The sequence below is a fragment of the Hippoglossus hippoglossus genome, chromosome 5 (genome assembly GCF_009819705.1).
Source record: "Hippoglossus hippoglossus isolate fHipHip1 chromosome 5, fHipHip1.pri, whole genome shotgun sequence".
Classification (NCBI taxonomy): Eukaryota; Metazoa; Chordata; class Actinopteri; order Pleuronectiformes; family Pleuronectidae; genus Hippoglossus; species Hippoglossus hippoglossus.
Window position 1 is genome coordinate 6,970,352 of NC_047155.1, and position 11,402 is coordinate 6,981,753.

The 11,402-nt window shown below is 38.8% G+C and overlaps 1 protein-coding gene across 3 annotated transcripts; it reads left to right on the plus strand.

Annotated features, from left to right (window-relative positions):
* Positions 1 to 139: 139 nt before the first annotated feature.
* LOC117761007 (protein phosphatase 1 regulatory subunit 12B-like) lies at positions 140 to 9,147 on the plus strand. 3 transcript variants are annotated; one of them, XM_034584542.1, is made up of 8 exons: positions 140 to 261; positions 2,579 to 2,740; positions 5,910 to 5,926; positions 6,021 to 6,159; positions 6,781 to 6,882; positions 7,288 to 7,338; positions 7,459 to 7,509; positions 8,811 to 9,147. In XM_034584542.1, exons 2-8 carry the CDS (start codon positions 2,639 to 2,641, stop codon positions 8,895 to 8,897), a joined length of 549 nt encoding a protein of 182 aa, XP_034440433.1. In that variant the 5' UTR covers positions 140 to 261; positions 2,579 to 2,638; the 3' UTR covers positions 8,898 to 9,147. The 3 variants fall into 3 exon arrangements, with proteins under 3 accessions (XP_034440433.1, XP_034440432.1, XP_034440434.1); XM_034584541.1 differs by having other exon boundaries at positions 141 to 261; positions 2,566 to 2,740; XM_034584543.1 differs by lacking the exon at positions 140 to 261 and having other exon boundaries at positions 2,341 to 2,740; positions 7,291 to 7,338.
* The last annotated feature ends 2,255 nt before the right edge of the window (positions 9,148 to 11,402 follow it).

The window sequence follows — 11,402 nt, forward strand, 5'->3', positions numbered from 1 at the left end:
TGGCCCCTCACAACCCAGCAGTTAGAGATCCACTTAATGACTGGAGGTCAGAGGGTTCAGAAAAGTAGACACCTGAGTTAATCCAGTGAAGAAGACTCAGCTCTGCAGGTGCGTCCTCTTCCTCCTCTGCTGCTGCCATGACACCTCCATGTTGTAGTTGGGAGTTTTCAGTACCACCGTCCAGGAGAAGGATGGAAACTCCGGTGTTTCTCCACCTCAGTGACGGTGCTGTTCCGCAGAGTCTCCATTAAACCTCAGCAGGTGACTCGGCAGGTAAATAAGCTCAGCTACAATCACTTGTTTTCCACCAGACTCGTCTTCTTAACGATACGAAACTTGAAAATAACGGACTTTGTTTCTTACTTTCTTGTAAAAACACGAATTTAAATGAAACACAAGATTCCGTAAAGGAGACTTCTGCGCAGATAATTAAGAGTGGGCGGGACTTTCTTAGAAGGAAGAGGGTAATATCAAGGAAGTTGTGTCCTTTCCTTTCAAAATAAGATCACGGCCGTTGTTATTTGTTTTAAAATAAGATTAGGCAAAATAAGAGGAAGTGAAGTGATTAAAATCCTTTATGTCACTAGCAGTTTGTAGCCTATTCATATTTGTAGTGAAATATTACCCTAGGTAATTTAACACTAGTAATGAAGCCTGTTGTTTTTAGTATGTCCCAAATCCCAATCTAATTGTCATGTTACACTATCAATGAGCCCAAAAGGTGATTATAATATCTAATAATGCTACTAATTATCTTTAGTTATTATTATTATAATTATTATTATACACAACTGAAGATATGTCACTAACATCAACTGGCATCAATTATCACAGTAGAACATACAAGGCGTAGTCTCCATCTTAAAACGGGGACAGTGTTTAGTTTAAAAAGCATAAAGGTAACGATGTGTGATCTACTGTGCGGCCACATGGCTTTCATAGTGCTGCCATAGAAACCAGTAGCCAGTCAGATTCACCTTTAGCGTCAGCGTAGCCTCAAGTTCGGCCTGTATCACTGAAGACAATATCAAAACACTTGATGACGCTAAGGTGCACAACTGAAGTTATGTCCCTAACATCCGCTGGTGGCCACTAGCACCTGGTACAGAAGACCTTCAAATGTACAAGTGATATTCACTATCTATAGCCCTATATTCTAAAATAATTATTGTTGCTATAAGTCCTTTTGTTAATACATTTATTATGGAAAGTCCAATGTTGGCTGTAAATTGATGCAGTCCACCAGGATTTGTTCATGTGACTCTGATTTTAAAGTCCCATATCGAATCTTTGGAACCATTTTTCATGCAACAAATAACCTTTTATTTTATGTAAAGCTATTTCAACAAACTTACTGTATGGTCCAGAATCGGCAAATGGCATTTAGATCATGTAAAAAATAAGTTATGGGCATACATGATTTAAGATTTATTTCATTATGTTGAGTTATTTACAACCGACATAATAAAAAATAGGCTACAGTATCAAATAGCAGCTGTGAGAATAAATGAAACTGTCGTTAAAGCTTGCAGTAAAAAGTACATGTGTATTACCTGCATAGTTATTTATAGTTTATAGCTTGAGTACATACTGTTCTCTTTGTCTTTAACTTTTTTTGTGAAAAGGTAAAAGTGCTAGTTTCTGCCAGCAGGTGGTGCCTGTTTACTGCCACAATAATGAAACACAAGCAACAAATGTGACAGTGGGGGTGAGGGATCTGTTTTATGATTATTTCATGATGGTAAGTTTTAAGAAATATCAAGTTACCAGGATGCAGCTAACTTTAGTTTAGAATTGAATAGAATAATAGAACCAAGTTTAGAATTGGAATATTGTTTTGTACACTTTCCACAACATGAACCCACATTACCTGTATTCTTAATCTTACTTCTTAATCTTACTTCTACTTTCAGGTGCAGTTTCAGCCACTTGCTGGAACTTTTCGAACAGTCTTAGTTCCTTTTTGTTGAAACATTTTGTTACCTAATGTAACAACACTTCCTTAGCATTGAAATAATGAATCTACTTCCCTTTGCATCACCTCGAGACATTTCATACACAGTTCATACACTGATAACATCAAGATCTTCATATTCACTTGAATAGAAGCCTAACATCTTGAATAAAGTGTTTAACAATGCTTTTCTTTTTCTATTTTTGGTGAAATTACCAAATCCCTTGAGAGCCCATGTGAACAATGCTGCTGTCAAATCCTTGTGTTCACACACACACACACACACACACACACACACACACACACACACACACACACACACACACACACACACACACACACACACACACACACACACACACACATGCACCACAGCCCGCCTCCTGCTCAGTCCCACCACTTCCTCCAGAGCTCTCACACTTGTGCTGCTTTTTTACTCTCATCAGATATGCAATGTCTCACCATCACATGAAGATCACACTCGAGCAGCTCACTTTGACTATAAGGAAACATCTGACTTTCATATCCGTTGATGATAAATGAATTCATCAACATCTTATTTTGATTTTTTTTTTTTTTTTCTTTTAGCTTAAGAAGAAGTGGTTAACTTTTTTTTTTTTAAAGTTCTTGTAGTTTGGACCACGTTACATTGCAGCTGCATGTGGCTTCAGCAGCTCGGGAGCGATGTCATCTCTACTTTCTCACAACAAAGATCGGCCGCACATTAAAAAGTCGCTCTCTGACTCTTCCCCGACTTCCTCCGCTGCCACCACCAGGAGCCTGAGGGTAAGGCCTGATCGTCTTTCATCTTGTTGTTTATTGAGCGGAAATGCCAAAGCTGACATAATGCAAACAGCAGCATTAAAGTTTCAGTACTATCAAACAAATGGCTACGTAACAAGCCACAGTGGTAGTTCTGTGCCAGAGAGACTTAGGACATGTCTCACTTGATTTTACTTGTATTTGTCTTCATGTAGGTGGATTATTTGACCTATAGGATCAATTGAAAACGCTGTGAAGTCATGACCTCTAGAGACTAATCGACTAATGTTCTCTTATAATCCACTTTACAGTATTAATGATATTATCAGAGTTACTTTGGTACTTGACAATCACATGGAAATAATTGCAGATGATTTTGTTCATCAATGGATTATTTATCAAATCATTCACTGTTCATGCTGATCAGATGAAACAGGGGTTTTCAACAACTTTAAACTTCACAAACTTATTCACAGAGACAAATCCCAGAAGTTTGTATATGGTACTAAAGGCCTGTTTACACTCACATACTGAAATTAAACTGCATGATGTTGTTCAAAACTTTGAAAGTTTAATCTAGGCAAAGTTGCAGTTAGCCATATCTGTTTATGTAAACTACAGAATCCACTGGGGAAAGATAAATGGGGAAGCATCGACGTCAGCGTGTGAGAGGGGGCGAACAGGAAGAGAGGGAGAAGAAAGAGTGAGAGAAAGAAAGCAGGGGCGAAAGACAGGATGACATAGAACAGAGGGAAGGAGGGATAGAGTGCTCAGGACTGGCTGGGAACTCAGACGCAGTATTTATGGATGTTTATCTCTGCTAGTCCTACGGGAAGCTCAAATTTTCCACTCGGGAATGGCTGGTCAGAGGACCAGAAGTTCCCCATGGGATACAGACAGGCTGGAGCACAGCTTAGCGACTGAGATACATTCACATACATTGGACAACGCTTAAAAAAAAAAAACCCTCTGCTTTTCCATTAGCATCTGTTTATATGTGATGTCCCTTAATCTAAACCAGAGCTTCTTCAAAGTCTGCGTGCTGTATATCATTAGTGACCGTTTACCCAGCACATCCAAGTGTCCAAAGTGAGAGAGACTCAAAGGAGCTGACATCAGAGTCTGGGGAAGATCCAGAGATCTGTAAATGTCTGAGCAGAGGCACATCACCGTGTTTACACTGTGTGCCTGAAACTTTAATCCCTGCTTCTTCTTTGCAGAAATCCACTTGTCTCTCAGATTTTGTCCAGCATGTAAATATTCCAGCAGTGGTCAACCAGTCTGCTTTGTAATAATCTGGCGATACTAATGTTACAGAAAAGATAAATACTTCTTATAGGTTTAGATGTTGATTGTTTGTAGTGAGGGATGCAATAAAATGCAAAGAGTGAGTCATATTAGTTTGATTAGTAAAATGAAAATACATTATATTCAAGGAAAAAGATGATGTGCTGAGCAGGTTTAAAGACAATATATTCCAACACACTAATTTGCGATGTGTTTGTTTTTTAAATCTGGTCTCATCGTCAGTTTTGTGTCTTTTATATAAAGCGTTGAAAGAAATACTGGGTACACAGCCATGCTAGTGGTGCTGGGAGGCTGTGCTTAGGCTCAATGCTTAATGCTAACATCACCATGACAATACTAGCACACAGATGTTAAAGCAGATAATAATTAGCATGTTCTATATCCTGGCTTAGTATGTAACGGCGGGAAGGAAGGAAGAAAAAAAGATAAATAGATGGATAGATAGCTGACAATGGCAGCAGATGTTGTGTTCAAATATTTGTATATATTCATATCTGGACCAAAGTGGTGGACACATGAACTGACAGAAGGACAAATCCTTTCCAGCACCACTTGCTTGCTTGCCTGGCTGAAAACCTAAACACTTGCATTGTAGCAGAGAATTATTCCCATCACGCCCAGACGGCCTGTCAAACAAACACCGAGGCCAAGCTGTGTGAAGTCAACATTTGTGCAGTAATGAGCATCTTTACTGAAAACAGACGACAGGGTGATGATGGCCTGGAAGAATGTGTTTATGCCTCGCGAGCTTTAACTTGGTGTTAAGTTAATTTAAGTCATTTTAACCTGGGAAAAAGTGGTGGAGCGACAGACATTTTCATCCCGGAGCCATGTTAGAAAGGCTGAGAACCGAGAAGCTTGTGTTGTAGCTTTCAATGGGTTTTTAATCTGTGTTTGCAACCTTTTTCTTAGTGAGACATTGAACTAAGAAACATCTGATTAGCTCCAAAACAGAAGAAAACATACAAACACTAAAACACATCATAGTAATCTGTCAGGTCCTTTTTTGTCTTGTCCCGCTAACTAACAGACAAACAGGTAAGGTGAGGTCGAAGACTTTAAGTTGTTATGGTGATTATAATAAGTAGGTTAATGTTTGGAAATTACAGACATGATCGTATTTTTTAAAAATAACATGTCATTTGGGGGCAGCTGCCAAAACAACTGACAGTGTTGTTCTTCTGAGGACAGCGCTCGTTCTAATTGAATTTAAATGCACTTCAAAAGTCTTTGGAGCAAAGTATCAGCCGGCTGAGTTCACAGACCTGAAATGATGTTTGAAAATCTGTCAGCACACATACCTTTAACTTTAAAAGGCAATAATGAGCAAATTGCGAATGCCACTGCCAGAGCTTTTACCTTTTTTGGATGTGTTTGGTTATCTGTGCTTGTCGGTTTATTTAAGGAATCATTTCCTCTCCCCTATAACTGGACTCTGTGTGCTCCATAAACCTTTTCTAGGAAAACTTGAAATGCGTCGATTCCTAGTATCACTACTGCTCAGTTTGTCACCTAATACTGATGTTGTTCAAGTATTAAAAATATATCCTGAGGGCAAGTGAGTGTACGCTTGTGGTATGTGTTTGTTCAGCAGGACACCAAAAAAAAAACTAATTTGTGGATTTGATTCCACATCGTACTTAATAAATCTCACGTCAGGACCAAACAGCCTGTCAAACAAATGATGACGTCAAACTGTGTGAGACACAAACACTTAGGCACTAATGGGCATCTGCTGGAATCCAGGATGGGGCCATGATGGTGTTGTCTAAAATAGCTTAGTGAAGATAATCAGGAATATCATTACAAAACTTACTTTATCATTGTTTATTTGCATTTTTGGTCAGTAAACCTATAGTTCTAATGTGTGTCTCCTCTATTTCAGCATGAAAGACCGTCAAGGTAAGTTTCCTCTAATCTAATTCACACAATTATTACATGTAAAAAGAATGTGGTCGTGTGTGTTGAATGCTCTATACCTGTTTTGTGTTTTCAGATTGAGCTCGTCTGGATCGTCGGATGTTTCCAACGACTCGACAACGAACCACGCCGAGTCCTACTTCCTGCGCAGAGAGAACCGACTGTCCGCGAGGAAAAAGGCCGTAGAAGAGACAGAAAACAATGACTATAAAAAGGCAGGTGCTGCAGCTGGAATGTTGATGGACACTCAGAAACACAAACATGAACCTCACACTGGTGATAGATGAAAAAAAGACGACTAAAGCCAGTATGATTCACGAGGGCACCGTGGATATTAATCTAGCTGTGTAGCAAATATCATGGCAATCCATTAAATTGTTGTTAGGATTGTGTATTAGCAACCAAAACTGTTACCTTCATGATGAATGATGAAAATAACCATTAAACCAGTGAGAACCGTCGCAGTGTTGATGTCCATGCTTGTTAATCTGTGTGCTGTAGGGAAATTTTATATAGTATTTTATACTTATTTATTTTAAACATGTTCTGTGAAATGTATTGATATTGTGGGATTGATAAGGTTGATCTTGTCTGATCTTCTCTCCTCTCCTCTTCTCTTCTCTTCTCTCCTCTCCTCTCCTCTCCTCTCCTCTCCTCTTCTCTTCTCTTCTCTTCTCTTCTCTCATCGCATCTCATATTGTCTTGTCTTGTCTTTTCTTGTCTTGTCTTATCTTATCTCATGTTATCGCATCTCATCTTATCTCATCTTACCCGACCCTATCTTCTCTTCTTATCTCTTAAAACAGTCAAACTCCTAACAAGTGTGTCTTTTGTAGATGTATGAAAAGGCCCTGTCCACAAATCAAAGGCTCAAATCCAAGTTGGAAACCAGTAAACAGGAACTGGTCCTGATCCAGGACCAGCTGCAGAGAGTTCAGGTACTGCACATATCTGCTGCTGTCAACAGTTAATCTGCCCCTTTCAGATTCATGGGTCTGGGAAGAGCTAAAGGGAAAGTTTGCTGAAGGGAGACGACTGAGAAAGTAATTTTCTGTGAGTCATAAATTAAATCATCAGTGTTTGAAGAAATATCTTCCACATGTTCTAATGAGAAATCAGATAATAGAGGAATCTGAATGAAATAAATCATTTTCACAATGAAGCTGCAGTGTTATTACTGTCAGGACTGAATTTGGGAATAATCACCGCACTCATAATAGTTCCTGTGTGTGACTGTAAGTATATTGGATATTTCATACCCGACACCTGAGATTTAAAATGACACATCAGCTTTAACACACTGTGCTATAATCTTTTCTTGTAATACTTTTTCATTGCTGCAGAAGGGAAGAGCAGGAGATTGTGGCTCCACTGTGCTCGAGGCAGAAAGGAAGGTATGAACTCAGCATTATACCAAAATTCCACGGGTGTAGTCGTAGCAAAGTGTTGTCAGTTTTTCCGTATCTTCATTTATTCATCTGAATCTTCTTTATATTGAATGTTGTTCTTCATAGGAAAGCTGGAGTCTTAAAAAGAGAATAACAGATATGGAAGACCAGTTGAAGGTAAAGCAACGTTTTCAAAAATTACTTTCATTTAAAAATGGTAGCAATTAAGAATTTTCTACGATTCTTTCACCCGGGGACAAAGCGGAGCTCGTTTGTAACGAGAGAAACAACAAACAATCAAATCAGTGTCTGTGGGACTTGGTGCCAGGGTGTTAGCGGCTCTGTCTACAGCGGTTTTCATTCGTCAACATTATGCCCCGTTGGCTGTGGAATGTTTGAGCACTTTGACGCGGCGGCGAGCGAGCGAGCCATCAGTATTCATCTGCAGTCTAACGTTCACAAATGTCTGCTGTGTCATGCCCAAGAGGACGCAAACAAAACCCTCTTGTTATCTGTGAATGAGAGCTTTAAACAAACATGGTCGGGAAATTGACGTTCACAACAGAGAAGCACTGTGATGTGTATTCAAATGAGCGACTGTGGTCCAATTGGGTCTGTGCGTCAGTGAAGGCGAGCGTGTGTGTGTTGTTTATTTCTTTTATCATAATAAAACGCCCAGATGAAGCTGGAGCAGATGATTTGGATGAGGCCTCAAAACAGTTTAAATTATTACATTTTGAATAAATAAACATTTGTATCATGTGTCTATGAAATACTTTTAGGCTGTTAACCAAATCCAATTCTTCTAATAATATTTATGTGTAACATTAAAGTTGAACTGATCAACATCTTTATCAATTCAAAGCAGAAATTCAAGTGTGTATCTACTACATAGTGAATGCAAGAGAAAGCATTGTATTGAAGCAGGAGTGTAACACATCATGAACCTGATATTAAGATGTTGGATAGGTGGCAACATTTTTTACGACCGACCCTTCATTAACTGATTTTTAACCCATAAAATTACTTTTAATGTTATCATAAGGCAAAAATGTAACACATTTCATATAAGCGTGGGCTGGTGTTTTGGTAATTTAGTGTTTAAAGTGACTTCTGATGACTGTGCATAAAGATGGACGACATGACAGCTCCCCAAAAGTGAAGCCAAAACATCCTGATCGCCACCTGCTGGCTGGCCGTAGAACAGGTCATTAACCTTGCCTCCTCTAAGTTAGCGGATGGGACATTGGCCAAATTAAGAAGTCAAAGTTCACATCAAATACATGGTTTCGAAATATGGTTTCAGTCGTTTGTAGTAGTTCTTATCACAGTGAGGTATGTTCAACAGTTTGGTTTTAATTAGTAGCCGATCGCTACTCTGCAGAATCCAAATGATGTCACCAGCACAAGATGGCTGTACCAGTATAGGAGATATTTTGGCATCATTTATTGTTATAATCATTATTATCTCTCTTCAGGTTAAAGCAGAACTTAAGATGGAGAACCAGAGGCTGAAGGATGAAAATGGAGCTTTAATCCGTGTCATCACTAAACTGTCCAAGTGAGACACGGAGAAGATGGAAGAGAAGAACACGACACCAGAAGCTATATTTAAATGTTTATCAATAAGGAGAATCCCCCGGAAGAATGATTGTCTATATTTATGAGTCATTTTGTAAATGTTAGTCCATTCTTCACATTCATCCAAATGTACTGTATTTAAAGAAGTTAGACTGCTTGAAGGAAAATACATTAAATTGCATTTTATACTGTATATTCTTTAAATATTTCTACATAAAGACAAATGTAGCATGACCACGTCTTCTGTTTTTTTTATTCCTCTGTGTTTAAAGGAACAAATCACCCACAGGAAAAGTGATAAATCTCCAGAGTCCTATCAAGAATATCCCTGCATACTTAAAAAGACAAAATACTGCAGGTATATGGCCACGTAGGTATTGCCATGGAAACTGCAATATTCGCCCCGCTACCATATGCAGACCCTAAAGTCGGGCTCAGCGCTATCAGGTGCAGCGAATGATGGATGAGCTGTGGTTCTCAGAAACGTGGGAGAGCGTCGTTTCGTTTTCGATTCAGACTTTCTCTTCCTTAACCTGCAACGTGAAAAACAATCAGTTGAACAAAATGCAGAATGGTAGCACAGGAAAAATATGCCTTGTGTTTGACCTACTGGGAGCACCAAGACAGAATCAGACTCACATGTAAAATATCAATCTGTTATGAAGTCACGATCGTTGTTTTTTTGACTTTTTGAAACAAGAAATAATAATTGATGACCTTACCTTTAAAGGGGATAGTTCACCCAAAAATGAAAATTCACTCATTATCTACTGGAGGGGTGGGTGAAGTGTTTGAGTAGATGATGAGTGAATTATATTTTTGGGTGAACTATCCCTTTAAGGGCTATTGGCGCTTTTAAACACATCACATGATTGTTCTGCTGTTTTCCAAGTTCAAGAGTTCGAAGCTCATCTTCTGAGGTTAAACCAACATCAATTCAAATGTAACTGGAGTAAATCTGCAGATCCATATTTCCATGACAACTGGGCAAACACCAGCTGGCAGGGATCCAAGAATAAAAGTCAAGAATAGACTTCAGCTATTTAAATGAGCAACTTGCAGGTTGATTTTTGTTCGTTAAATTTATGCGTGAACTTGTCTGAAAATTATCATGGGATGTCTGCCGGATAGATACATTATTTTCTGTTTATATTTAATTTGGATTATTTATAGATAGCTAAATATTGTATGTACAACAAGAATAATTTACCTCAACTCCCTCAAACATTATGACATTTTTAGAGATACATCTATTTAAATAAATATTCTTCACCAAATAAACCAAACTTGAGTTAAACACCTGATCTCATGCAGACGTGTTGTGTTTTAATTTGTCTTCCTCCTTCTGTGATCACATTTGCTGTGTATGATGCCACCCACTGGCCATAAGTGGAAAAGCAGCCTCTCATTCCATTTACACACCACACAGGACAAGGCTACTTAAAATGCCTTTATTTCCTATGATTACAGTTTTTTTACAACACAGATAAGCCCTGACCACTTCCCATGTTTTGGTTCCCTTCAGCTCTACAGAGTGATATATGAGTACAGTTATTTATTTATTTTTTCGTCTTTTTTGTTTCCCCCTTTGCTGGAAAACATGGATTTTATAAGGAAATAAATCATGCAGTTCACAAAAAGGGCACAACTACTGACACACGTCTACATCAAGACAGAAAGGGAGAGTCGAGTTCAAGCAGTCTGTGTTGCTCAGTAAGTGAGTGATGACAGTCGTCTCTTTGGATGTTCTGCATCATGGCTACTGTGCGTCCAGAGGAGGGTGACTAGAGAGGAAGCAGCAGGTCGGCAGTATTGCATTGCGAATGTGGTTCTGCACTGAATGGGTCGGCTCGGCGCTCAGGAGAGCGCGTGAGACCGGGAAGACTGGGATTTTGTTGCCTGCATTGCAGAAAATGGATAAACTCATACAGTCCATTCACTAAATCCCAAACAATTACACCAAACCAACAAACACAGGGTCAAGTGGGTTCTTATTGCAAATACACAAATTACACAAAATGGAGATTATAGATCATGTGTAGATAGACGGGATGAGAGTGAGTATATTGGATGATCCCGAGAAAAGGATTTAAGACATTACACACACTATAGAAAAGTAATGTCATGAACTTAAATGTGAAAATTAATCTTCTTCTCGATACTAAAATGTAAATGTGTCTGCCTGGTTTATTCTTCCTCCAAACTCTAAAGACACATACTACCTTCTACTCTAAGAGATGGACTGTCACTGTGATTATTCATCTTCATGGACAGACGGACGGAGAAAACAGATCCCCACATCAGATGTCATGATTGATAGAGCGTCCGTATCTCACAGAGCATGCACGTTTAAACTGTGTGTTCACTCATACAGTGGCATTTGTAATGAAAAAGATTATTGATTGCTTAATTATCAGACTGGAGCTACTTGAGAGAGCGACATCAATAATATCCAGTAATGATATTTCACACAAATGTAAAAAAATAAA

Bases quoted from the DNA above. Each gene is read 5' to 3' on its own strand.
- LOC117761007 (XM_034584542.1), top strand. From the start codon at position 2,639: ATGTCATCTCTACTTTCTCACAACAAAGATCGGCCGCACATTAAAAAG. The intron at 6,883-7,287 runs GTACTGCACATA...TCATTGCTGCAG, and splicing joins ACCAGCTGCAGAGAGTTCAG to AAGGGAAGAGCAGGAGATTG. The intron at 7,510-8,810 runs GTAAAGCAACGT...ATCTCTCTTCAG, and splicing joins ATATGGAAGACCAGTTGAAG to GTTAAAGCAGAACTTAAGAT.